The 27,416-nt window shown below is 42.0% G+C and overlaps 1 protein-coding gene across 2 annotated transcripts in view; it reads left to right on the top strand.

The window, feature by feature from the left end:
- The window catches only part of bcl9l (bcl9 like), a 64,911-nt gene extending 37,722 nt beyond the window's left edge, over nucleotides 1-27,189 (top strand). Inside the window, exons 3-9 of one of the 2 annotated variants that reach the window (XM_063005274.1) lie at nucleotides 571-975; nucleotides 9,757-9,882; nucleotides 15,759-15,921; nucleotides 16,105-16,189; nucleotides 22,282-24,670; nucleotides 24,775-25,017; nucleotides 25,590-27,189. In XM_063005274.1, the coding sequence (XP_062861344.1) occupies nucleotides 654-975; nucleotides 9,757-9,882; nucleotides 15,759-15,921; nucleotides 16,105-16,189; nucleotides 22,282-24,670; nucleotides 24,775-25,017; nucleotides 25,590-26,794 (4,533 nt within the window). In that variant the 5' untranslated portion in view covers nucleotides 571-653 and the 3' untranslated portion in view covers nucleotides 26,795-27,189. Of the gene's footprint in view, nucleotides 1-570; nucleotides 976-9,756; nucleotides 9,883-15,758; nucleotides 15,922-16,104; nucleotides 16,190-22,278; nucleotides 24,671-24,774; nucleotides 25,018-25,589 lie in introns of both variants that reach the window. The other variant, XM_063005273.1, reaches the window with a different exon arrangement.
- Nucleotides 27,190-27,416: the final 227 nt, after the last annotated feature.

The raw sequence follows: 27,416 nt of genomic DNA, 5'->3' as shown, positions 1-27,416 counted from the left end.
TGACGAGAACTCTTCAACCTGTGGAGGTACTTGTGTGCCCCATCAATGCCCTATGCCCCACTGCTTGTTACCCCTGGTGTCATCATTTTTAAAAACTTTCCCCAGACTCCATTTCCAGCACCCGCATTTCGAGCATAAGTAAGCTGCGCTTCCCAAATAAATATCAATCCCTCAATTGTCCTCAGTATTCCAAACTGAGGAGTGCTTATGCAACACATTCGGAAAGTCATTTAGTGATCTGAAGATTGTCTTTGTTTACTGTTTTGCTGTTTATTTCATTCATCTAATGTTAGTTTAATGTCCATTAAACAATTTATTCAAAAACTAATTCTAATAACCTAGTGGTAGCTTAGTGACTAGTAATCCAAAGGTCGCTGGTTCAAGCCTAACACCATGTTGCCACTGTTGGGCTCTTCAGCAAGGCCTTTAACCCTCAGCTGTAACAATGATAAGTTGCTTTGGATTAAGGGGCTGCTAAATGCTGTAAATGTAATGTAAATAAAGCACTATCTGTAATCAGACACCCAAGTGTAGTGGTCTTCTCTAATTCTTTTTTTACTCTCTTTACAGTGCAACACTCACTAACAAGCAGACCACACTTTTTGTGCTCTAACACAATTTCCTCGGCTTTCTGTATATCAGCAATCAACCAAATGCACCCTGAAAATAAACTGACCAATCATGGGAAGCAAGTGAGCAGGGGTGCACAGTCACAGATCTCCAGTGTAAATCAGCAGGGGTGTCAAGAACCTGCAGGAAACCAAGGTTCAAAGAGCACCAGGTCAGGGAGCCATGATGTCAAAACAAATCAGATATCTTCAAGCAACCCTGACCTAAAGAGTGTGGGCCAATCAGGCAGTACTGCTGGTGTGGGCAGGATGATGAAAACCAAGGCTAAGAGGGAGAGAACCATGTCACTGGATGTAGCAGACCAAAAAGACACCCTTGCGTCAGTGCTGGAGTCAGAGGCTAAAGGTATGTCTGGTACTTAAGCACAGTTCCTCCCAGTGCACATGCCCATGCTACACACTAAAATATGTGTGGATACACACACAAACACACACACTGGATTTAGAACGTTTTTAGACCTCATGATTATTTGCACATTTTGTTGCACATTAAGAATCAAATGCTGAAATCTCTTATTTACAAAAGTATTTAGACACTTTAATGTGGCAATTAGGGATGTAACGATACACTCTACCCATGATGCGATACGATTCACGATACTGGGTTCACGATACGACATACGAAGTTTCTTTTTATTATTTCTCTTTTAAAAAAATAAAATGCTGTATTTGTGCTTATCTTTTATTTATCTAAATAATGAATGCCCTTTTATTTCTGAGGTAGGTACAAACTATGCCAAATAATGATTTTTGTGTAAAAAAAAACAAAACTGAAATGATATTTTAAAACAAATCCAACATTATATAAATAAATGAATAACACAAATAAAGAAAGTATCCTCACATAAATAAATTTGGCTGGAAAATCCCCTACCTGGCAACTTTGTGAAGTGCCGTAAACCAGGCGAGGTGAATAGTGCCAGTGCCTTCTGCTGTTTAAAATGAATATTGATTCATCTTAAATGAATAACCGATTCAAATCGTGGCACATGTGCAACGATTTTTAACTGTCTTGTGGTGCATCGTTACATCCTTAATGGCAATCCGAATTGTGATCGGGTGCATCCTGTTTTTTTTTTTTTTTTAATCATTATGATGTGCCTAAAACTTAACCGGAGTCCATATGTTTCAAAAAAGCTTGGAAAGAAACACACCTAAGTCTGTAGGGCCCCACAAGTTACAGTGTATTGTTAGGACAAAAAAAAAAACCTTGAAGTCTAAGAAACTGTCTGTTAATCTCCACAATCGAACTGTGTTAAGGCAAAGATCAGGGCAACGATATAAAACAATAAATAGGGCTTTAAGTGTTCTCAAAGGCCTCAAAAGGATAACAGATGCCTGAATATATTTGAAATGATAGCTTGGCAAAACTTTTAACCTTCCTAGAGTTGGCCATTCAGCCAGTTGCGCAAGAAGAACCCAACGGTCACTAAGTCCAGACAACAGTTTCTGTAGTACTCCATAAATCAGCCCTTTTTAGCAGAGTGGGCAGGACAGATGCCAATGTTAGGTAAAAGGCATATGACAGTCCCCTTAGAGGTTGTACATGACTCTGGTAAAATGAGAATTCTTTGGTTGTACAAGATTACAAGTTTGGACAGAACAGCAAAAACTGTCTGGCAATGACAGGCCCTACACATCATCTGCCCCTGTTTTGAAACATAGTGGCAGTATCATGCTATTGGATGCTTCTTTGGGGCAAGTCTCTAGATGTTATTAAGTGGCCCAGCCAAAGTCCAGACTTAAACCCCATCAAACATCTGTACTGAGGATAACAATTTACAGAAATTTACCTCACAGTTTCTAAGTACTTGGGAGGATCTGCCATTAAGAATGGGATAAACTATCTAAATACTACCTTAAGTATCCAAAAATGTAATTGCTGTACTTCTACAAATTTAAAACATCTTTCCTATATACACCGATCAGCCATAACATTAAAACCACCTCCTTGTTTCTACACTCACTGTTTATTTTATCAGCTCCACTTACCATATAGAAGCACTTTGTAGTTCTACAATTACTGACTGTAGTCCATACGTTTCTCTACATGCTTTGTTAGCCCCCTTTCACGCTGTTCTTCAGTGGTCAGGACTCTCCCAGGACCACTACAGAGCAGGTATTATTTGGGTGGTGGGTCATTCTCAGCACTGCAGTGACATGCTGGTGGTGTCTAATAGAGTGGACAGTGAGTGGACACGGTATTTAAAAACTCCAGCAGCGATGCTGTGTCTGATCCACTCATACCAGCACAACACACACTAACACACCACCACCATGTCAGTGTCACTGCAGATAATTATCCACCACCCAAATAATACCTGCTCTGTGGTGGTCCTGTGGGGGTCCTGACCATTGAAGAACAGGGTGAAAGCAGGCTAAAAAGGTATGTAGAGAAACAGATGGACTACAGTCAGTAATTGTAGAACTACAAAGTGCTCCTATATGGTAAGTGGAGCTGATAAAATGGACAGTGAGTGTAGAAACAAGGAGGTGGTTTTAATGTTATGGCTGATCAGTGTATATAGACAATCTCAATACAGTGTTACACATCATTCTGTGACACTGATGACAATGATGTTGAACATCTTTTGGCTTTTGGAGCCCTATAAAATCTGTAAGTCATCTAAAAGTTATCTGTTAAAAACATTAGGCCAGAGTCTCTGATATATGAATATTATGTGGTGATGAAGCTTGAGTGTACCTTTAAATCTTGGGGTGATACTATCTAGAGGTGTGCTCCTGGCAAGGTCACCCCAGTCAAAAAGAAGGTTCAAAGGTTCACTCATGGGTAACTAAAAAATGTGGGTTGCAGCACAGTTCTTAAAAACTTCTGGTTAGATTCTTTAGACGACAAGGTGCAGCCTTGGTTAACCTGCAGGGCTGACAAGAGATTGGGCTTCTCAATCTATTTGATCCCACAGAGCACAAATTACTAGTCCGTGGAACAATTCCATACTGGCTCAGAGGTCTGTCAGGATAAAAAGGTCCGAGCTACCCACTGTGAGAGACAGGGTAGGAATCGAGAAGTGTACTACTGGCTCATCAAAGTTTGCAACAGAGAGAGAAGACATTTTAAAGTGCAAAATAGAAACTGCAGCGGACAGAGAGAGAAAATGCAAAGAAGCATAAGATAAACTTCAGACTTCATGTCAAGATAGGACAGTGAAATGTTCAACGTCTTAATTCACATGGCAAATTATCAATACTTGGTAATTAGTTGGAGACACTGAACATCAGCATTTGTGGGTTGTCTGAGACTAAGTGCTCAGACACTTGACACGTCAGTACGTTGGCTGGACACACAGTGCTATTCTCAGGCAAATAGTGCCGTAAACATTATGGAGTTGCTGTCTGGGTTCACAGAAACATTGCTACATGCCCAGCATCCTACAACCCAGTGAGTAGCAGAGTCCCATCAGCCACATTTGCCACAAAGCTGCCAAGATGCAGACAAACAAGATACAGAATGTTAAAGAAAAATGTTAATTTACACTAGAAGTATTAATACAGAATCAATTAGTATGTAGAAAATGTAGATATGCTTAGGGCATAATTGCCAGTAGTCATATTCCAATATTCTAGGAATACTGCTTCAACAGAATGTTACTGGATGTGTACGTATTGTACGTGATAAGTGCCTCAATTGCATTGTATGACATCCAAAACCCTGTTCTAGCTGATAAAGAACAGTTCCTATGTTCCAGCTAAGAAATCGCTACAAGGTCACCGAAGAAAGTATATAAGGGTGTTTATTTTATTCCTGTGTTACCTCATTTACAGTCTCCAGTGTGATCCTTCTCTGCAGACAAGATTAAAACTCCTTTCTACTCACAATCCAGTTTTTGAGGTATTTCATTAAGGGTTTTTCCACTACAAATTGGCGCCCAACGTGGGGCTCGAACGCCTGAGATTAGGAGTCTCATGCTCTACCGACTAAGGTAGGTTTTTCCACCACAAGGGATTAAACAGTTCTACTAGGAGATCGAGTGTGATCAATAGTTGTGTTCACTAGTGATTTCAATGCAAGAGCTGGAGAAGATACCGAAGAAAGGGAAGTACTTTGGAAATGTAGTCATGGTGCGAGAAACTTTCAGATACTGGTGGATTTCTGTGCTGAACATAAGTTGATCATCACCAACACACTGTTCCGCCTACAGAACAGGCACAGATACACTCGTAAGAGTCCAAATAGAGATGAACTCAGATTGACTACATCCTGATCAGTCAGAAGTGAAAACAGTTGGTTAATAATGCAGACACATTCCTCAGTGCAGACTGTGACTCTGATCGTGTAATGCTGACGATGAAGCTCAGATTCCAAAGCAATTAAATCAGAACCTTGAAAAAGCTCAGAAATGACCTGTTCTGTAATCTTGTAATGTTGACGATGATGCTTAGATTCCAAAGGAAGCAAATCAGGACCTTAGAAAATAGGAAATTGCCAACAGTACAGAAGAACTGCAACAAATGCAAGAACTGGATTTCCAGTGACACCTTTGTATTTGTACAACTTGAAGCAAAAACAAAGTCCCCTAAAGAATACAGAAAACTTCCACATGAACTCAAGAAGGTGATCAGAAGAGATACACAAGCTGAGTTGAATTAAGTATGCACCTAAAAGAAAATGCAAAGAAAGGCTACAGCAGACCTAAGTTTCAGATGGTGAATAAGCTCACCAAACCATTCCAGCCTTAAACTACAGCCATCAAGTACAAATCGAACAAAAGAAGATACGTCAAAAATAGAAGGACTATGGTAAAGAATTATACAGTAATGAAGAGGAGAACATACACATTGATGCTCAAGAAAAGTAACCACCACCACTGAAGTAAGAGATCAAGTGTGCCATGCTAGAACTGGCCAAGAGAAAGGCACCTGGTCCAGATGACAACAGTTGAACTGCTAAGGTTTGGTTAAGAGATGACTGAACAAGCTGCATAAGGTCTGCAGGAAAGTCTGGGAGACTGGGATCTGGCCAGAATGTGCACAATCCATCTTCATTCCACTACCTTCCACTAAGAAAAGTAACTTGCTCCAATTCAGCCACTACATGACCATTGCACTGATCTAACATGCTAGCAAGATAATCTTGTGAGTAATCCTGAAACGAATGCAGACCAAGCTTGAAAAATAGGTTGCCCAAGAACAAGCTGGATTTAGGACAAGAAGAGACATGACGGATCACATCACAGACCTCTGGGATCATCATGGACTAAGCAAGAGAACGAAACCAGGCACTATGTTTGTATTATTGATTTCACAAAGGCATTCAATATATAAAGAATGATCAGTTATTGATAACCATGCTTGAGATGGATTTTTAATCATACATCAGCTTGAGATGAACAGCCAAGCACACGTCAGCATGGTTTAGGGTAAGATAGGGAGACTGACAAGGATGTAACATTTCTCAAGGTTTAACATTCCTTGAAGAACAAGTGATGAGAAAGGCACTTTAGGGATTCGCTTAAGGATTGGTGGAAAGACCTTTAGCAGTCTCAGGTACTCTGATGACATTGTATTATTGGTCACATCTCCAGAAGAACTCCAGGATCTGGTGTGTCTTATTGAGAAAGCTGCGAAAAAGTATAACGAAAGTGATGGGCAGTTTTGGCCTAGCGGTTAAGGTACTGGACTACAGTTCAAGCCCCACCACTGCCAGGTTGCCACTGTTGGGCCCTTGAGCAAGACCCTTAACCCTCATTTGCTCAGACTGTATACTGCCACAATACTGTAAGTCGCTTTGGATAAAAGCATCTGCTAAATGCCGAAAATGTAAACATGATTGTAAATGACGAACACTGGAGAATTATTGGAGATTATGGTTGAGGGTGGAAAACAAACAAGTGGTCTTCTTATATTTGGGAAGTGGAGTATAGCCAACTGAAAGTGCCGCTGGAGTCAAGAATAGTAGTGAACATGGCAATGATGCTCAGATTGACAGGGATATGAAAACCCAAGTCAATCAGCTCCATCACCAAGCTACTACTGATAAAATCTTGGTCTGGCCAGTAGCCACATATCGATGTGATGCCTGGAGACTAAGAAAAGAAGAAGAAAGACACACTCAGGCTTTTGAGAACAAGCGAATCATAAAACCTCTGATAATGGCCTGGAGGAAGATGATGACCACTGATCAAGTTTACGAGATAGCCAGAACAGAAAAGGAGCTACTGAACCACTCTCAGAAGATGAGGAAGACCAAGAATAAACTGGATTGACAACATCACGGTGTGGATTGCGTTATCGGGGCTAATCTGATACATGATACAAATTACATCTAACAGAAGTTATTAGTAGTTAGCAAATGTTCTTGCTATTATTAGCTATCTAAATTTCATATTTACATATATACATCCTGATTTATGAGATGGAGGATGTTTCTAGGACATTTAAGTAGCTGTTTGGCATGACACAAAGCCATTGTTCTGTCAATCAAACACACTCCTGTTACTTAAGTCTGTACGTTTAGATTTACATTTTCGGCATTTAGCAGACGCCTTTATCCAAAGTGACTTACAGTAGTGTGACAGTGTACAGTCTGAGCTAATGAGGATTAAGGGCCTTGCTCAAGGGCCCAGCAGCAGCAACCTGGCAGTGGGTGGGCTTGAACCAGCGACCTTTTGATTACTAGTCCAGTACTTCAACCACTAGGCTACAACTGCCCCTACTTTCTGTAATAAAGTGAAATCTGTACGTTTTGTTTATATATACCGATCAGGCATAACATTATGACATAACATAGGTAAAGTGAATAACATTGATTATCTCTTCATCACGGCACCTGTTAGTGGGTGGGATATATTATGCAGCAAGTGAACATTTTATCCTCAAAGTTAATGTGTTAGAAGCAGGAAAAATGGGCAAGCGTAAGGATTTAAACGAGTTTGACAAGGGCTAAATTGTGATGGCTAGACGACTGGGTCCGAGCATCTCCAAAACTGCAGCTCTTGTGGGGTGTTCCTGGTCTGCAGTGGTCAGTATGTATCAACAGGGTCATGGGCGGCCAAGGCTCATCGGTGAGCTACTGTAGCTCAAATTGCTGAAGAAGTTAATGCTGGTTCTGATAGAGAGGTGTCAATACACAGTGCATCGCAGTATGTTGCGTATGGGGCTGCATAGCTGCAGACCAGTCAGTTAGGAAGGTGGTCATAATGTTATGCCTGATCGGTGTATGTTTGTGGTTTTCTATTCACATTACATTTGTTTATTTATCTTTTGCATTTGTATTATGGCTGTAAGAATGGGAAATAACTAACCATAATGTAATTCTGCTAACCTGATTAATCTTCCTATAAAAACTGTTTTGCACACACACCCACACCTTCTCTCTCTTGCTACCATTTTTAACACAATAAACAGAATAAAAGGCAGCAGGTTTAAGCCATAGTGGTTATAATGAAGAGAGGAAAATAGAGACTTCACTTTTGCTCTCTCTCTCTCTCTCAATCTAACTTAATCTCTATCAGCATGCAGAAAAGACAAACAGAAACACATTTAAATATCATGCAAGTCATTGGGCAACTTCAAGCAACTCTACCCCCACATCTGGACAGAGCCTGTGATTAAAGCCTCTGTATGTGACGATTAAAGAGAAAGAGAGAGAGCAAAAGCTGACTCATTCATTTAAACAAAATGATGTCTGCAGGGAACATGCAGAAAATGCATTAAAGGTCAGCTATTTATCACTGTTTACTACCCAAGCTAACGACACCACAAGTTAAAATTTTTTTCTCTTGCGCTTGCACACCCTTACAGTCTCTCTCATATTTTGTCTATTTGTCTGGCATTCAAGGTTGTAAGATAACAAAAGGTGTTTTTGTCTTCTTAGAATGAACACATGCAGTTTGAGCATCAATTTCTTTGCAATTACACATCAGTGTGGCTAAGCAGCAGTTGAACTAATGGTTACAAATGCCAGGGTAGGATCTTAGTTTTATGTTAGGCTCTGAGTTGGTCAGTTTCAGTCATTGAAGGAAAAGTTAAGGAAATGCTGGTAGAGTTGACATGAACCCATAGATTGCATTTGTTGACAAACTGGAGATCCTCTTCCTGCCTTTGCTTCTCAAAGCAAAATCCGAAATCGCATACTTCCATACTGAACAGCATGCAAAAGCAGTATGCGGGAGCGGGAAGTATGTCTGAATATGTAGTATTCATTAAACAGTATGCGAAAAGTACCCAGCTGGCCTACTGCATGGGCAGCCATTTTTGAGTTTGCAAACAATGAACACTTGCAGTTCGATAATCTATCCCATAATTCAAGTGGAGCTGCAAAAATGCTCGTAGCGACGAAGAAAGATGGCGGAAAGCAGAGTAAGACATTAAAAATGTTATGATTAAGTACAACCCAGAGTAACGTTATGAGTAGCTTTGTGGAGACAGACAGAATTAATTTTGTCTGATTTTAAAATTGTTATAACTGTGGTGATGCGACGCCATGCATCACGTGACGTTGGTAAGATGGCAGACGTAGTACGTCTAAGGTTGCATGCATACTGCACACTTGCGTACTGAAAGAGCTTACTGCTTTACCGGCCGAGCAGTGCGCACTGCCTCCAATTTAGTACGTACTGTTTATGTATGCGATTCCAGACGCAGCCCTTAGGCTTTTGTGGATTCTATTTTTGTTCTAAATCATGATTGCTTGTTGACATTACCTGTTGAAATCACATCATTATGTAGTATTTTTATTTATTTATTTATTTTTAACCTCATCACAAGCCTGACTTGCCCTCATCCTTTTTTTGGAACATGTTTCAGGCCTGAAAAGCAGGAATGAATGTAAATTAACTAATGAAATGAAGTTAACCAGACAAAACATTAAATATGTTTGGTTCCTACTGTATGTCATGAAATAGAAAATTAAAGATAATGTAAGAAACTCTGTTTTTATTTGCATTTTCCATACTGTCCCAACTTTTTCTGATTTGGGGTTGTAGTTGTTTTACCAGTAGAAGGTTCCTGTTTGCTTAAAAGTAGACATTTTGCATAACAGTTAGTTAAAATTCTGTTTTGTTTAGGTATTTTATGTATTTAAATTACTTGATAGATAAATCAATGACTAAAATGGTTGCAGCTCTCATTTTGTGTATTATAAACTTGTTTGGTTTTGTGTGTCCAGTAGAGGGCATAATACGCAGTAAACGTCGCTGTGTGCTGGAGAAGAAACAGCCCTATAGTGGAGATGAGTGGTGTTCAGGAGCAGAGAGTGAGGAAGAGGAGGAGAAACCCCTTAACACTATTCCCAGTGAGATCTTACAAACACAGGCACACAACAAAATCACACTGACTATCCATTTACTAAAACTCTATGCTTTGATCCATACCACTTGTTCTGTCTGCATTCATTTTTGCATACTTTTTTTACATGGGGTACAGTTGCTACAAGAATGCAAGTTTTCCCCCTATGTTTCCACTACCATTATCACAGAAAATATATGGCTAATATATTACTAACTGAGACACTGTGTTATGAACACGTACCAGATTTAATAAGCTCTACATTTGCATTTCGTTTACAATAATACTTTAAGAGATTTTATGTGGAGCCAAAACACTTACCATATAAAAGCACTTTGTAGTTCTACAATTACTGACAGTAGTCCATCTGTTTCTCTACATACAGTGTATCACAAAAGTGAGTACACCCCTCACATTTCTGCAGATATTTAAGTATATCTTTTCATGGGACAACACTGACAAAATGACACTTTGACACAATGAAAAGTAGTCTGTGTGCAGCTTATATAACAGTGTAAATTTATTCTTCCCTCAAAATAACTCAATATACAGCCATTAATGTCTAAACCACCGGCAACAAAAGTGAGTACACCCCTTAGTGAAAGTTCCTGAAGTGTCAATATTTTGTGTGGCCACCATTATTTCCCAGAACTGCCTTAACTCTCCTGGGCATGGAGTTTACCAGAGCTTCACAGGTTGCCACTGGAATGCTTTTCCACTCCTCCATGACGACATCACGGAGCTGGCGGATATTCAAGACTTTGCGCTCCTCCACCTTCCGCTTGAGGATGCCCCAAAGATGTTCTATTGGGTTTAGGTCTGGAGACATGCTTGGCCAGTCCATCACCTTTACCCTCAGCCTCTTCAATAAAGCAGTGGTCATCTTAGAGGCGTGTTTGGGGTCATTATCATGCTGGAACACTGCCCTGCGACCCAGTTTCCGGAGGGAGGGGATCATGCTCTGCTTCAGTATTTCACAGTACATATTGGAGTTCATGTGTCCCTCAATGAAATGTAACTCCCCAACACCTGCTGCACTCATGCAGCCCCAGACCATGGCATTCCCACCACCATGCTTGACTGTAGGCATGACACACTTATCTTTGTACTCCTCACCTGATTGCCGCCACACATGCTTGAGACCATCTGAACCAAACAAATTAATCTTGGTCTCATCAGACCATAGGACATGGTTCCAGTAATCCATGTCCTTTGTTGACATGTCTTCAGCAAACTGTTTGCGGGCTTTCTCGTGTAGAGACTTCAGAAGAGGCTTCCTTCTGGGGTGACGGCCATGCAGACCAATTTGATGTAGTGTGCGGCGTATGGTCTGAGCACTGACAGGCTGACCCCCCACCTTTTCAATCTCTGCAGCAATGCTGACAGCACTCCTGCGCCTATCTTTCAAAGACAGCAGTTGGATGTGACGCTGAGCACGTGCACTCAGCTTCTTTGGACGACCGACGCGAGGTCTGTTCTGAGTGGACCCTGCTCTTTTAAAACGCTGGATGATCTTGGCCACTGTGCTGCAGCTCAGTTTCAGGGTGTTGGCAATCTTCTTGTAGCTTTGGCCACCTTCATGTAGCGCAACAATTCGTCTTTTAGGATCCTCAGAGAGTTCTTTGCCATGAGGTGCCATGTTGGAACTTTCAGTGACCAGTATGAGAGAGTGTGAGAGCTGTACTACTAAATTGAACACACCTGCTCCCTATGCACACCTGAGACCTAGTAACACTAACGAGTCACATGACATTTTGGAGGGAAAATGACAAGCAGTGCTCAATTTGGACATTTAGGGGTGTAGTCTCTTAGGGGTGTACTCACTTTTGTTGCCGGTGGTTTAGACATTAATGGCTGTATATTGAGTTATTTTGAGGGAAGAATAAATTTACACTGTTATATAAGCTGCACACAGACTACTTTTCATTGTGTCAAAGTGTCATTTTGTCAGTGTTGTCCCATGAAAAGATATACTTAAATATCTGCAGAAATGTGAGGGGTGTACTCACTTTTGTGATACACTGTACATTGTTAGCCCCCTTTCACCCTGTTCTTCAATGGTCAGGACCACCACAGAGAAGGTATTATTTGGGTGGTGGATCATTCTCAGCACTGCAGTGACACTGACATGGTGGAGGTGTGTTAGTGTGTGTTGTGCTGGTATGAGTGGATCAGACACAGCAGCGCTGCTGGAGTTTTTAAATACCGTGTCCACTCACTGTCCACTCTATTAGACACTCCTACCTAGTTGGTCCACCTTGTAGATGTAAAGTCTACAGGATGCTGCCCACGGGGCGCTGTTGGCTGGATATTTTTGGTTGGTGGACTATTCTCAGTCCAGCAGGGACAGTGAGGTGTTTAAAAACTCCAGCAGCGCTGCTGTGTCTGATCCACTCATACCAGCACAACACACTCAAACTCAAACTCAAAAGAAGCTTTATTGGCATGACAAATAAGGACATTCGTATTGCCAAAGCAAGTTACAGGGAAATATAAAAATAAGAAAAAACAAAAATATACAGAACAGTTACATGTGCAAAAATATTATAAAATAGAATAAAATATTAATAAAAACAGTGCAAAAATAATAACAATAAAAATTATAATATTTACATTAATGAGGTAGAAAAAACGATCAGTTTGCGTGTGTGCGCGTGTGTGTGTGTGTGTGTTTATGTGACAGTCACCCACTGTCCCTCACCTGGTGGCAGGTGTGAGTATAGAGTGCTGCTAGTGTGCAGCTCTCTCTGTGCTCCCCCAGTAGGTGGGGCAGTTTGTCGGGGTCTGGGAGGGAGGTAAAGTTGGGGATGATGTTATTAAATTTAGGGAAGAATTGGGAGCGGACGTGGTGGTACTTGGTACACCGGGTGAGGAAGTGCAGCCCCGTCTCCACGGCCAGGTCGTGTGCGCTCAGTCTGTACCTCGTCAGGGTGTTTCTTAATTTAGGGTCGGATACTGCGCTCAGATAATCTGCTGCACTGTAGTGTCTGTTTAGGGCCAAATAACACCGCATTTTACTCTGAGTTTTAGTTTCAGTTTCCCAATAATTCAGATATTTAGTTCTGAGTTTTTGTGTAATTTGGTTTATTCTAATTGGGTTTACAGATTTCTCCTGTTCCTGAGTCTTTATTGTGTTAGTGTGTGTTAGTGGTGTGTCGGCGTGTGTTATTACAGTGTCTGTGTGTACACACACTAACACACCACTGAGAATGACCCACCACCTAAATAATACCTGCTGTGTGGTGGTCCTGTGGGGGTCCTGACCATTGAAGAACAGCATGAAAGGGGGCTAACAAAGCATGTAGAGGAACAGATGGACTACAGTCAGTAATTGTAGAACCTATTTGGTAAGTGGAGCTGATAAAATGGACAGTGAGTGTAGAAACAAGGAGGTGGTTTTAATGTTATTGGTGTGTGTGTGTGTGTGTATATAGCGTATAGCCAGTGACGTCAACCAGGCGAGGCGTATAGCACCAGTGCCCTCTGCTGTTTAAAGTGAATATCATTTTACATGTCAAATCGATTTGAATCGTGGAATTTTTTAATCGGTTATTAACTGTCTTGTGGTGCATTGTTACATCCCTAACAATTTTGATTAAATTGTGGAACAAATGATTTCTTTTCATTTTTTACTTTTATGTATATTTTTATATGAGGTCTTATGTGTCAGTCGTAGATTTTGTGAAAAAAGAACAATTAATGATCTGTTTATTTTACAGCTTCAAATATAATTTTTCCCACTTTCAGATCATATTTTTTTTCCTGATCTGGAAACTTGGGTATGGTATTAACAAAAAGGACCGTGGTATAGCTGTATAGCAAAGATGCCTTCCCCAAAGTTACCTGTGGGAAAGATGACTCAACATCTTTAAGCCAAATACAACGTATTCAGTGAAAAACTGATGTTAGTGAGAAAGGTTTGGTTTAACAAGCTGTTTTAGACAACTTTGGCACCCATTGCAGTATAAGAACAATAAACTCTGACAGATTATGCAGTTCAACAGCCATAAAAGGAAAAATATTTTAAGCTGGGGAATTTGTCAAATTTAGTTGGTGAATTTTATACTCCACAGTTTCCAGCTCAGGTTTTTGCCTGTGTGTATGGTCTGTATGGTAGCATCTGTTTGCCAGAATGTCAACTATAAATCGACAGTGGTCACAGCTGCACAGAGCCTTATAAATGTGCTCACTAGTTAGCGCTAGTCCCTTACTTCATTTTTAGCTTTGGCAAATTCCCCACCTAAAGATGTTGTTCCCTTTATAGCTGTCAAACTGCACAGTCTGCACTTATACTGTGTTTGTTTTTTTGTTTATTAGGATTTTAACGTCATGTTTTACACTTTGGTTACATTCATGACAGAACATGTAATTACTCATTACACAAGATTCATCAGTTCACACAGTCATGGACAATTTAGTATCTCCAATTCACCTCACCTGCATGTCTTTGGACTGTGGGAGGAAACCGGAGCACCTGGAGGAAACCCACGCAGACAGTGGGAGAACATGCAAACTCCACACAGAAAGGACCCGGACCGCCCCACCTGGGGATCGAACCCAGGACCTTCTTGCTGTGAGGCGACAGTGCTACCCACTTAGCCACCGTGCCGACTTATACTGTGACTGATGCCTAATGTTGTCTAAAACAGCTTGCTATACAGAACTTAAACACTGATGCACCACTGCTTTAACATGATCATCACATGAAAATCTTCTTCTTCTTAAAGCTTATCTGAGCAGTCCAAAAAGGTGGAAATCAGATGGCCCTAAATCCAGACTATGAACTCCCTCTAAGTCTTTCAGACACGACCAATTACTACTCCTCCCGCCCTCACCGTTTCCAACCAAAATATAAAAGTGCGGAAACTTTTCCATTATACATATACAGGTGTACAGTACATTAAAATAATTTTTTCAGACATACCAGCTCGTTTGGAAGCTGGGGTCAGGGGTCAGCCATTGTATGCTCGAGGGCTTAACAGTGGCTGAATGACAGAGGTGGGATTTGCACTCTCAACCTTTTCATTGTCCCAGCGAGTGTGGTGAGTATAGTGTATAGAAAGTGATGAGTCATATTTCACACAGACAACATTGAAGCATCAGTCTGGTTTCAAGGCATTTCAAGGCAGCACACTCAACAGAAACAGCTCTTGTGACACTGAGACCGCAATGGTCATTAAAAGTGGCCTTTTGTGTTGAATTTGGAGAAACCACTTGTTATATTAGTTTGGTTGAGCTGTTTTAATCCTTCTTGTTTGATTGATTTATTGTAGCTGAAAGTTTGTAAATTTTGCTATAATAAACCTAATGTGCGATGGGGTTGCAACTGTGCTGTGTATTTGTTAATGCCTATGGTTTTGGTAGTTCATGGTCAAATAGCCACATACTTCTGCCCGTAGAGTGTGCCAAGATTGACTTACATTTGGTGTTGGATAGAAGGATCTGTTTGGTAAATATGTAATTTTGTGCCTGACCCTATTAAACATAATTAAAGTAACGGTAACCTTAATAACTTCAACTACAGGTAGTTTAAGCCTGCCCAACAACTACCCTACCCACACCACTACTGGGCCACTGAGCAGCATCCTCCTTAGCTCTCAACTGCTTGCATTGTATATGGTTACAATTGTAATTCTCTCTGGATTAAAGCGCCTGTTGTAAGTGTTTATATGAATAAAGGTCTGCACAAGTGATTGGGTGGAATTTAGCTCTACCTAGTGACTGTGTAAACCAAATTGTGGACAGTGTTTGATGCAACATTTCAAATGTTTCAAAACCCCAGCACAGAGCTAGCCAGGATTGTTTCTTGTACTGCAACAGTGCTACTAAACTAAATCTACTAAATTAATCTTACTATTACTATTTCATTTTTTGTTCTTTCAGGGGAACATGTAATGTCATCCTCTGAGCAGTCTCTCTCAGCTGCAGTGGGCTCAGTCAGTGATAAAAACAGACCAGGTTTAGGGTGTGCTCTCCGTCCTGGGGTACATTCTGACCAGCCCCTGCAGCAAGTAGTGTACGTCTTCACCACCAACCTAGCTAACAGGTGAGTCTTTTTAATCATGAGTAGTGTAAAGCTGACAGAAAGAACACGTTAAGTTTGTGTTTTGTAAATATATTGTGCCATTTCTATCAAAATAAAATACTGTACATCATTCATTTGTTTTGAATAATTTTGAAAAAAAATACCACTATTTTCGTCCTATGTGTTCTTGTGTGTGTCCTACAGTGCTGCAGAAGCAGTTATACATGGCCAAACTGAGTCAATCCTCCTCTTTCACCAGCAAAATGTTCCTCGCACCAAATTGGACCAGGTTTGTATTGTATAGAATTCATTTTCATCACACAATACACACACACACTCAAACACAGACAGACAAAGTAAAAAAGGGCTAAAACCCTTGGTGAATTTGCGTGACAGCATTGAGAGAATTTGTGTGAGAAAATCTGCTTAAGAGTAAAAAAAGGAGTTCCTTCTAGTAATTGGAAGGTCACTGGTTCAAGCCTCACCACTGCAAGGTTGCCATTGAACAAGGCCCTTAACTAATAATTATTGAATTATTTTTAATCAAAGTCACTTTGGATAAATGCATATTCATTTAAGACAACATTGCCAACACCACTGGCAGAAATATAGCCCTAAAACAGGACAGACCCTCCACCATGTTTCACTGAAGGCCTACTAGCCCTCATTCTTTTTTTGTAAAAGTTGTTTCTTGGCGGTTACCCTTCCAAAAAGACAACTCCTTATCAAGCTTCTTCAGACTGTAAAAGGGTCAGCTTGGATCCTGCCTGATGCCGAGTCAGATCCTTCTTCTGGTCTCTTATCAGGTTTTCTTGGCCTTCCAGTCCTTTTTTGTCTTTGATCTCTCCTGATTCTTCAGATTTCTGCATAACAGCTTGAATACTACATCATAAGTATCCAGTTTGTTTGCTGATTTCCTTTTGGAAGTGGCCTTGCTGATGCAAAATTAGGATTTTATGTATGTCAGATACTGTGATCTTTGGTATTTTGAATGAAATGATGTTATTGAAAGTTGGTATTATACATGTTAGCAAGCTTTCAATGAATTAAACTCATACAACATGTACAGTCGTGTGAAAAAGTTAGGACACCCCATAAGAACCTTTTTCTTTTTGAACATATTTGAACATATGAACATTTGAGCTTCATTTGAATAGTACTGAGAGATGGAGCTTATATCATTAAACGAAAAAAAATTGTAAACACAAGTTGTAAAATGTAATGAACAAAAATGGAAATTTATTGTGAGGAAAAAAGTTAGGACCACCCAACCTCACACACACACATTTATTACTACTTAAAATGTCTAAAATTAGAATCCGGTGCACCATATCAGCTGCAATGATTAGACAGTCGTTAGAAGACATTGGAGTTTTATTTAAACCTCAGACATTAGTTTGGTTTGCTCTTGATTGTTGAAGTGAGTGGTATCAACATGGTGAGATCTAACGAGAGCTCTCTGAGGCCTTCAGAAAGAAGGTTGTAGATGCATATGAGTCTGGGAAGGGATTTAAACAGATCTCAAAACAATTAGAAATCAGCCATTCCACTGTCCGGAAAATCATTTACAAGTGGAGAACATTTAAAACAACTGCCAACATGGCCAGGTCAGGCCGTCCTAGCAAGTTCAGCCCAAAAGCAGACCGCAAGATGCGTAAAGAAGTCTCAAGTAATCCTACAATGTCGTCACGGGACCTACAGGTAGCTCCTGCCACAGTTGACGTCAAGGTACATGCATCTATCATCAGAAAGAGACTGCACAAGTTTGATTTTCATGGGAGGTGTGCAAGGAGGAAACCCTTGCTGTCAAAAAAAAACATCAGAACAAGACTAAAGTTTACCAGAGAACATCTAGACAAAGACCAGTACTTCTGGAACAATGTGCTTTGGACAGATGAATCCAAAGCTGAATTATTTGGGCACAGCATTTGAGCACAAGAACCTCATACCAACTGTGAAGCATGGAGGTGGAAATGTCATGGTTTGGGGATGCTTTGCATCAGCAGGGCCTGGCAAGCTCTCCATTAAAGAGTCCATGATAAATGTTTCACTGTATCAGAGGGTCCTTAAGGAAAATGTAAGAATCTGTCGAAAAACTGAAGCTGACATGGAGGTGGACCATGCAACATGACAACGACCCAAAACATTCCAGTAAATCCACCAAGGAATGGCTCAAAAGGAGGAAATGGAGAGTTCTGGAATGGCCTAGTCAAAGCCCGGATTTTAATCCTATTGAGATGCTGTGCATGCAAGAAACCCCTTAAACTAGGGATGTCCCGATCCGATCTCAAAGATCGGGATCGGGGCCGATCAAGGCATTTTTTAATTGATCGGAATCGGCTTTACTAATGCCAATCGTAATCCCGATCTTTTGTTCTACGTCAGCATGTCCGCTGTGTGGAAATAGTTTCAAGTGGAAAGTAAAACAAGTTCAATGCGAGCGTTTCACGAGGCGGAAGGAGCAGAGCTGCGTTCATTACTGTAGAATTTTAGTATTTATGTGGTGTGTGAGTCAAGGATCACTCCGGTTTACAAAACAACCTAGTGATGCACTCGTTTAATAAAGAAATAAAAACACGGTATATTTCAGAATAGTTGGGAGCAGAACACTTTATTAACTTCTCCTGTTACGTACCGAATAGCGGAGAGCTAGAGAGAATTGCGCTATTTCATGTTCTATGGAAGGCCTAAAGGGTCAAAAACACACTCACTTAGTTTACAAACGTCCCTTGTCACAATACAAGCACTTTAAGAACTGGCTTTCCTTCATAACAAAAGAGCCTTTCCATTTTACTGTAATGCTTTTAAGTAACTTTTTTCTTATATTCAAGTTAAGCTGCTACACAGATTTCTGTTCATTTTTAGTGTATCACTGCATTAAACAGATTTTTTTTCTTCGAATGTAAAGTTTAAAGTAAAACTGTAATTATCTCACTTATTTTGATTGATTTTGTTAAAATACAAAAACATTAAGCCAATAGCTTGGATGCAGCATTTTTTCCCTTCAGCACTGCAGAGCTTTTTAGTTGTTAAACATGTACATTGAATTAATTTGAATAACTGTAATGTACTTGAAGTGTGCACTGTGTGAACAGTATTATCCAGTTCTTATCTAGACAATATCTAGAAAATACAAGTATCGGTTTGAATATCGGTATCGGATCGGGATCAAAATTAATAATCGGGATCGGTATCGGAAACAAAAAAACGTGATCGGGACATCCCTACCTTAAACCTCACACAGCTGAAGAAATTTTGCATGGAGGAGTGGGGAAAACTTTCTCCCAGTTGATGTCAGAGCCTGGTAGATGTCTAACTGAGGTTATTTCAGCCAAAAGGGGACACAGGGCATAGGGTGTCCTAACTTTGTCCTCACAATAAATTTCCATTTTTTTGTTCATTACATTTTACAACTTGTGTTTTACAGTAGTTTTTTTCAGTTTTATTTGATTAGTTATATAAGCTCCATCTCTCAGTACTGTTCAGATGAAGCTCAAATGTTCATATGTTTAAATATGTTCAAAAAGAAAAAGGTTCTCATGGGGTGTCCTAACTTTTTCACATGGCTGTATGTAATGCTCAAGCATGTATTGCACAAACCAGGTGTAATAGACATTTTTCAGTTATTATAAATTAATAAATACATAACCATGATAAACATTAAACCATATTATGTTGTCAGTCATATGTGAGTTTACTTGTGCGTTTAAAAGAGGAAGTAAAATCCTGTGCAGTCATGTGATGAGTTCTTATGCAGGTGTTTCTATTTAAGGGGAGATACATTTGTTTAAATAGCTATTTAAGTCAGTGCACTTGTGCTTTGTTCCGTGTTTTTGTTAAATTGAATTTTTGTAGTAAAGACACATTTGTCCAATAAAAATAACTGTTATTTATGTTTTGCAATTGTCTGTCCATATGCTAAAAATCTCATTTCTTTTATGTCCAGTTGACTGTTGAAAATAAGTGTCACTGATCAGCCATAACATTAAAACCCCACCTCCTTGTTTCTACACTCACTGTCCATTTTATCAGCTCCACTTACCATATGAAGCACTTTGTAGTTCTACAATTACTGACTGTAGTCCATCTGTTTCTCTGCATGCTTTGTTAGCCCCCTTTTCTTCTGTTCTTTAATGGTCAGGACCCACACCGGACCACCACAGAGCAGATATTATTTAGGTGGTGGATCATTCTCAGCACTGCAGTGACACTGACATGGTGGTGGTGTGTTAGTGTGTGTTGTGCTGGAATGAGTGGATCAGACACAGCAGCGCTGCTGGAGTTTGTAAATACCGTGTCCACTCACTGTCCACTCTATTAGACACTCCTACCTAGTTGGTCCACCTTGTAGATGTAAAGTCAGACACGATCGCTCATCTATTGCTGCTGTTTGAGTTGGTCATCTTCTAGACCTTCATCAGTGGTCACAGGACGCTGCCCACGGGGCGCTGTTGGCTGGATATATTTGGTTGGTGGACTATTCTCAGTCCAGCGACAGTGAGGTGATTATCCACTCATACCAGCACAACACACACTAACACACCACCACCATGTCAGTGTCACTGCAGTGCTGAGAATGATCCACCACCCAAATAATACCTGCTCTGTGGTGGTCCTGTGGGGGTCCTGACCATTGACAAACAGCATGACAGAGGGCTAACAAAGCATGCAGAGAAACAGATGGACTACAGTCAGTAATTGTAGAGCTACAAAGTGCTTCTATATGGTAAGTGGAGCTGATAAAATGGACAGTGAGTGTAGAAACAAGGAGGTGGTTTTAACGTTATGGCTGATCGGTTTGTATGTATGTATATATGTATATATACATATATACAGGGGTTGGACAAAATAACTGAAACACCTGGTTTTAGACCACAATAATTTATTAGTATGGTGTAGGGCCTCCTTTTGCGGCCAATACAGCTTCAATTCGTCTTGGAAATGACATATACAAGTCCTGCACAGTGGTCAGAGGGATTTTAAGCCATTCTTCTTGCAGGATAGTGGCCAGGTCACTACGTGATGCTGGTGGAGGAAAACGTTTCCTGACTCGCTTCTCCAAAACACCCCAAAGTGGCTCAATAATATTTAGATCTGTTGACTGTGCAGGCCATGGGAGATGTTCAACTTCACTTTCATGTTCATCAAACCAATCTTTCACCAGTCTTGCTGTGTGTATTGGTGCATTGTCATCCTGAGACACGGCACCGCCATTGGATGCACATGGTCCTCCAGAATGGTTCGGTAGTCCTTGGCAGTGACGCGCCCATCTAGCACAAGTATTGGGCCAAGGGAATGCCATGATATGGCAGCCCAAACCATCACTGATCCACCCCCATGCTTCACTCTGGGCATGCAACAGTCTGGGTGGTACGCTTCTTTGGGGCTTCTCCACACCGTAACTCTCCCGGATGTGGGGAAAACAGTAAAGGTGGACTCATCAGAGAACAATACATGTTTCACATTGTCCACAGCCCAAGATTTGCGCTCCTTGCACCATTGAAACCGACGTTTGGCATTGGCACGAGTGACCAAAGGTTTGGCTATAGCAGCCCGGCCGTGTATATTGACCCTGTGGAGCTCCCGACGGACAGTTCTGGTGGAAACAGGAGAGTTGAGGTGCACATTTAATTCTGCCGTGATTTGGGCAGCCGTGGTTTTATGTTTTTTGGATACAATCCGGGTTAGCACCCGAACATCCCTTTCAGACAGCTTCCTCTTGCATCCACAGTTAATCCTGTTGGATGTGGTTTGTCCTTCTTGGTGGTATGCTGACATTACCCTGGATACCGTGGCTCTTGATACATCACAAAGACTTGCTGTCTTGGTCACAGATGCGCCAGCAAGACGTGCACCAACAATTTGTCCTCTTTTGAACTCTGGTATGTCACCCATAATGTTGTGTGCATTGCAATATTTTGAGCAAAACTGTGCTCTTACCCTGCTAATTGAACCTTCACACTCTGCTCTTACTGGTGCAATGTGCAATTAATGAAGATTGGCCACCAGACTGGTCCAATTTAGCCATGAAACCTCCCTCACTAAAATGACAGGTGTTTCAGTTATTTTGTCCAACCCCTGTATATATACATGGGTACAACATGTTTTGTTGCAATTGCACATCACGGTCAGGGCTTTTATTCCAAATTGCAATGTATAGAAGCTGCTAGTAACATCTTGGTACCAGATACCACTAGACGCTTTAAAGATATTTTAGATTTCAAGACTTGGCAGATCAGAACTGTTTTGACAGCATACTGGTCAGGTGGTCATAATGTTTTGCCCTACCTGTGTATGATTCCACACATTCTGTTCTGTTTATTGTTTCTCTGAATCTCTCTAAAATCTAAATTCTCTGTTCTTCCCCATTTTGCTCAGCAGTGCACTGGTGTTGGGAATCTACCCAACATATTAGAACAACTCAGCTCTAACAGCACTCCTACCATGGGCACCCCCAAGTCTCAAAGTTGTACACCTCGTCCAGCCTCTGTTGGGATTGTTGCAGGCCCACAAGCATGCAGAAGTAGCCCGTCTTCCACTGGTCACCCAGAAGATGGGGTTGCACAGGTCCGTCCGGGAGGAACACCCAGTTACGATAACAGTGTGACCTCTCACCCGTTAGGACCTGGAGGCGTAGGCGCACATCGTGTGGGGGCCCAAGGGTGTGGAATGGATGGCTCAGGCGTGATAAACTACCCTGGTGCAGGTGTATCTCCAAGTGTTAGTCCATCCATTTTGTCCGCACACCTTCAGTGTGTGGGCAGCCAAGGTAGCACTGATGGACTGTCTAAAGAGCAGCTAGAACATCGTGAGCGTTCTCTTCAGACGCTGAGGGACATTGAGAAACTGCTTCTGCATAGTGGGGCTGGTGCCAGCCATGGAGATTCAGGAGATCCCAACAGCAATCCCAACAATGGGTCTATTTCTAACAATAATACTGAAGGATGTAGAGGACTGGACAATAGAGAAATGGGTGGTCTGAAAGCTGGCAACAGTGGCCATTCCCCTGGTGTGCCTTCTATTGGTGTAATGAAAAGGCATGAGCCTCTACAGTCCTTAATTTCACAAACACAGAACCTTAGTGGGCCCAATATGGATGAAACTTTGATGTTGAGGCACCCTAGCTTGTCTCCTCACCACCAGTTGTCTTCCCCTTTAGCACTGGACATGGGTCCAATGCTAGGTCCTGAGGGGCTTACACCAGAACAGATAGCTTGGAGGAAGCTTCAGGAGGACTACTATCAGGAGAAGCGGCGGCGACAAGAAATTAACCCTCACAGGCACTCTCAGCATTTCCACATGATGCCTGAGATGGGAATGCCAGGGGGACCACACCTAATAATAAGAGGTCCTCCACCTCCATATCACAGCAAGCCTGGAGACCAGCAGTGGGGGCAGAGGCCTATAATTACTGGTGGTATGGAAGGAAATTTGAGAATGATTGACATGCATCAAGAGGGACCTCGGGGGCCCAGGTTTGTTGGACAGAGAGGACCTCCAGGTGGTGGTTACCCAGGAAGCCCAGGAGCCATATTACCCATAGAAGGGCTTGGCCCTCAAAGATCTCCCAGACCAGGAATCAGCTGGATTGATGACCTACCACCTAATATGGGTGGAGTAGGTCAATTCCATGGGTGCTATCCTCCTAGTGGGCCTGGTGGACCTCCTCAGCAAATGCAGAGTGGTTTGGATCGCCCCTTAACAAGGGAGGAGATATTTCATATCATGGAAAAACGACAGCTACAAGGGCTTCGCAGGCTGGATTTGGAGCAGTTATCCAGACAGCAGCAGCATCAGAGAGTTCTCGGAGGTCCCAGGATGATGGATAACCCTGGTGGACCAGGCTTTCCCAATCCTGGCATGGGAGGTGGTCTCTCGTCCCGCGAAGATACAATGAACTTTCCTAACTCTCAGTCCATGATGGGCTCTCCTATTGATGGTGCAGGTGGGGGAGGTGGACCTTTATTAAGAGACATGGTTAACTCGCCTTTAGGTGGAAATTTGAACATGAACACCAGGATGAACATAAACCTACATCAACAGCAGCAAATATTGGCCCAGAAATTAAGAGAAGGTGCTGGGCCAGAGATGTTAAGCCCAGAAGACTCCCGCATCAGGGCTATGCAGAATGGCCAGGGTGGTGCTAACAGACTAATAGTCCCTGGACCAGATGGACAGCTTCAGTTTCCCAGTCAGAATCCCTTTTCTGGAGGAGAAGGAGATGGATCCAATGTACAGCATTCGGGGCCTGAGATGTTTGGATCTAATCAAGGTCCTCCCCAAATTAGTGGAACCTCAAGACTTAGTCATATGCCCATGAACACTGGCCAGAAGGCTTCAGACCTTGGTTCACGTCATCCATCTGACCTTTCTGTTAATGTCAATTCAATTGGCTCCCCAACTTTGCCCCCTTCTCACCAGCTGAAGTCACCATCCCTTAGCCATGAACCTTTACCCCTTATACCCTCTCCCTCTGCTCCAAGCTTAAAATCCCCCAACCAGCCATTGTCTACTGGACCACCACACCCTCCTCTGCCTGCATCTTCCGGTGCTGGTACACCTACCACCACTTCCATGAAGTCCCCTCAAATAATGGGTTCCTCCCTAGGACTCAGATCACCATCTGGTTCTCCAGGACACCTCAAATCTCCAGCCATGCCTATTGCCTCTCCACGATGGACTGCTTCACCCAAGACTACCCTGGCCAGCCCTGTGGGGACTACCGGCAGTAAGGGAGTAGGCAATGACGGGAACATTTCCACTGAAACAGGTCAATAATGGTTTATGCTATATTTAGATCATAGCTTATTGTTCTGATTTGTTATTATGTTTAATTATTGTAAGTTAAATCTTTCTTATCCTGATTTTCTGTAGGTATATCCTTACCCCCCAGAAGTTCTACATCAACTCCCAGTGGTCAGCCTCCCAGCATGCCTTTCACCTCTTCCCTGGACACACCTACATCCCAGAATCATCTGTCCCTTATTATGTCTCAGATGTCTAAGTATGCCATGCCCTCCTCTACTCCACTCTATCATGAAGCCATCAAGACGATTGCCACGTCCGATGATGAAATGCCTCCAGATCGACTTCTGCTTCCTGGAGCCAATGTTCAAGGTCTAGTCTTATAAGCATAACTTTCATTTCTTTCTGCCATTAGGTCAATAATCTAATAATTAAACACATTTTACATGAAAAGAAATACAATTGGCGCCCAGGTGGCACAGCAGGATATTCCGCTAGCACACCAGAGCCGAGATTCTGAACTCCTCGGTTCGAAACTCAACGTTGCGACCGGTCGGCTGGGCACCATCTAGCGGGCATGATTGGCAGTGCCTGCAGCAGACACGTTTCAGCTAGGGCGGGATGACCGGACTATGTGGGTGGGGTCTTTAAAAGCAGTGTAAGGACCCTGATTGGCAGATAGAGAGGCGCCTGTGCAGAGTGCGTAGGTGAACAAAAGGGTTCCACTAGGAGGCGTGAGCAGCAATATACCCACCTCGACTGCAATCAGGGATCCCCCAGCAGCGGAAGACAGATTGACTACACTGAATGGGGAAAAATGCTTAAATAAAATAGATTAAAAAAAAGTCTGTTTTACAATATATTGCTGCATATGTTTGCATTCTTTAAATATATTTGCTGAAAATACTTTCAAGTAATTCCATTATTGTTGTATTTTATAACAGGAAACATGGTAAATCACCAGTCCTCACAGATGCTCCTGTCCTCACAAAGACCAATGGAACCTCACAGTAGCCCTTCAAGCCCCTCTGAAATCGTGCTTCAGGGAAATCAGCAGTTGTCCCTCGATCCGCCTGGGCCACTGCAACCTTCCCCTAATCCCATGGTCATGCCAGTGATGATGGGAAGCGGAGGGGGTCCTCCAGATGGCATAGGACCCTGCAATTTGTCTCCTATGCACCCTCCAAGCCAGATGGGGGGATTCCCTCGCATGCAGGCACCCCTACATTCTCCTGTAGGAGTTATGGGCCAGCAGTACCCACCACCTTCTGATGAAATCTTACCTGCTGAGCCGGTGCACCTCCTCAGCAAGGCCATGTCCCATCAGCGGCCACCGCACCCATCTGACACTTTCCCATCTATATCCATAAGTGAAGGCCCGGACCTGAGTGAGGTTATCAGGCCCACGCACACAGGCATCCCAGAGTTTGATCTGTCTCGTATCATTCCTGCCGACAAGCCCAGCAGCACCCTGCAGTATTTTCCCAAGAGTGAGCCAATGTCCCAGCTCTCACATACCCTTCACCAAGGGCAGCTACCTCAGCATGCACCTTCAGCGCAGCTCCTGAAGCAGCTCTCCTCGTCTGGGCCCGCTAACAGCAGCACGCCTTCTTCAAACCCTCACATTGCCAATCTGCAGAACATGATGGCCGAGCAGCAACTTTCCCTGCAGCCATCGCACTGTGGCCTGCGCCCTGGCCTGGGCATGGCCCAGGGAGGCTCTAGAGGTCTAACCTCAGGCAGCGGAATGGGGCCTGGGCACATGTACCATCCAGGACATCCCATGGGTAGGACAAGTATGCCATTACCACAGCAACAGCTCTATCAGCAGCAACAAGCAATGATGCATAACAGCCTCTTGCAACACCAGTCCTATCAGACACAGGGCATTTTGTCCCCACAGCAACATCCACACAATCTTATTGCTCAACAGAACATGATGATGATGCAAGCTAAACAGAGGGGCATGCCTATTCCCGGGGAGCACTATGGCCAGCAAGGGGCTCTCATGTCCCCTCCGGGTCCCATGATTGGACCGCCACACCCACAATCGATCATGATGGGACCCCAGGGAATGAGACAGAGAGGCTTGTCTTTGGATAGTCCGCTAGACTATGGGCCTGGAGGCATGGCGAACATGCCCTTCTAAAATGTTTTTCTGTGAACCAGTACAAAACTTTTCCAACTAAGACATGCTTTTTATCATTGTTTTTCCTAAATGTGGCAATCAAATGATAAGTTTGTTAGTAATAATCTTTTAATTATGAGATAACCAGCAAAAAGTTGAAATAGTGGCAAATCATACTACTACAAATTCTGAAGCCATTTTTAAATGTCTGTATAATATGTACATTTCAAAGATAAATGTGTTTGCTTTTGTGAAAATTTTTTCTGGCTTATAAATGGTTGTGCAAGGGAATATATAAATATATATTATATATAAATATTAATATCTGTATAATTGCTGTAAATAAGATGCCATTTGTGCTTGTTTGCAAATGCTCTGTATAACTGTGACTTAATATAAATCTAAAAACACATAAGAAAAATCTGATCGTTTACAATTGTGTTGGTCGTGTTCTTTTATTTATATATATATATATATATATACAGGTGCTGGTCATAAAATTAGAATATAATGAAAAAGTTTATTTATTTCAGTAATTCCATTCAAAAAGTGAAACGTGTATATTATATTCATTCATTACACACAGACTGATATATTTCAAATGTTTATTTCTTTTAATGTTGATGATTATAACTGACAACTA

The sequence above is a fragment of the Trichomycterus rosablanca genome, chromosome 11, assembly GCF_030014385.1.
Source record: "Trichomycterus rosablanca isolate fTriRos1 chromosome 11, fTriRos1.hap1, whole genome shotgun sequence".
Taxonomy (NCBI): Eukaryota; Metazoa; Chordata; class Actinopteri; order Siluriformes; family Trichomycteridae; genus Trichomycterus; species Trichomycterus rosablanca.
Note: the sequence above shows the minus strand (reverse complement) of the source record. Positions and strands in the feature narration are given on the sequence as shown.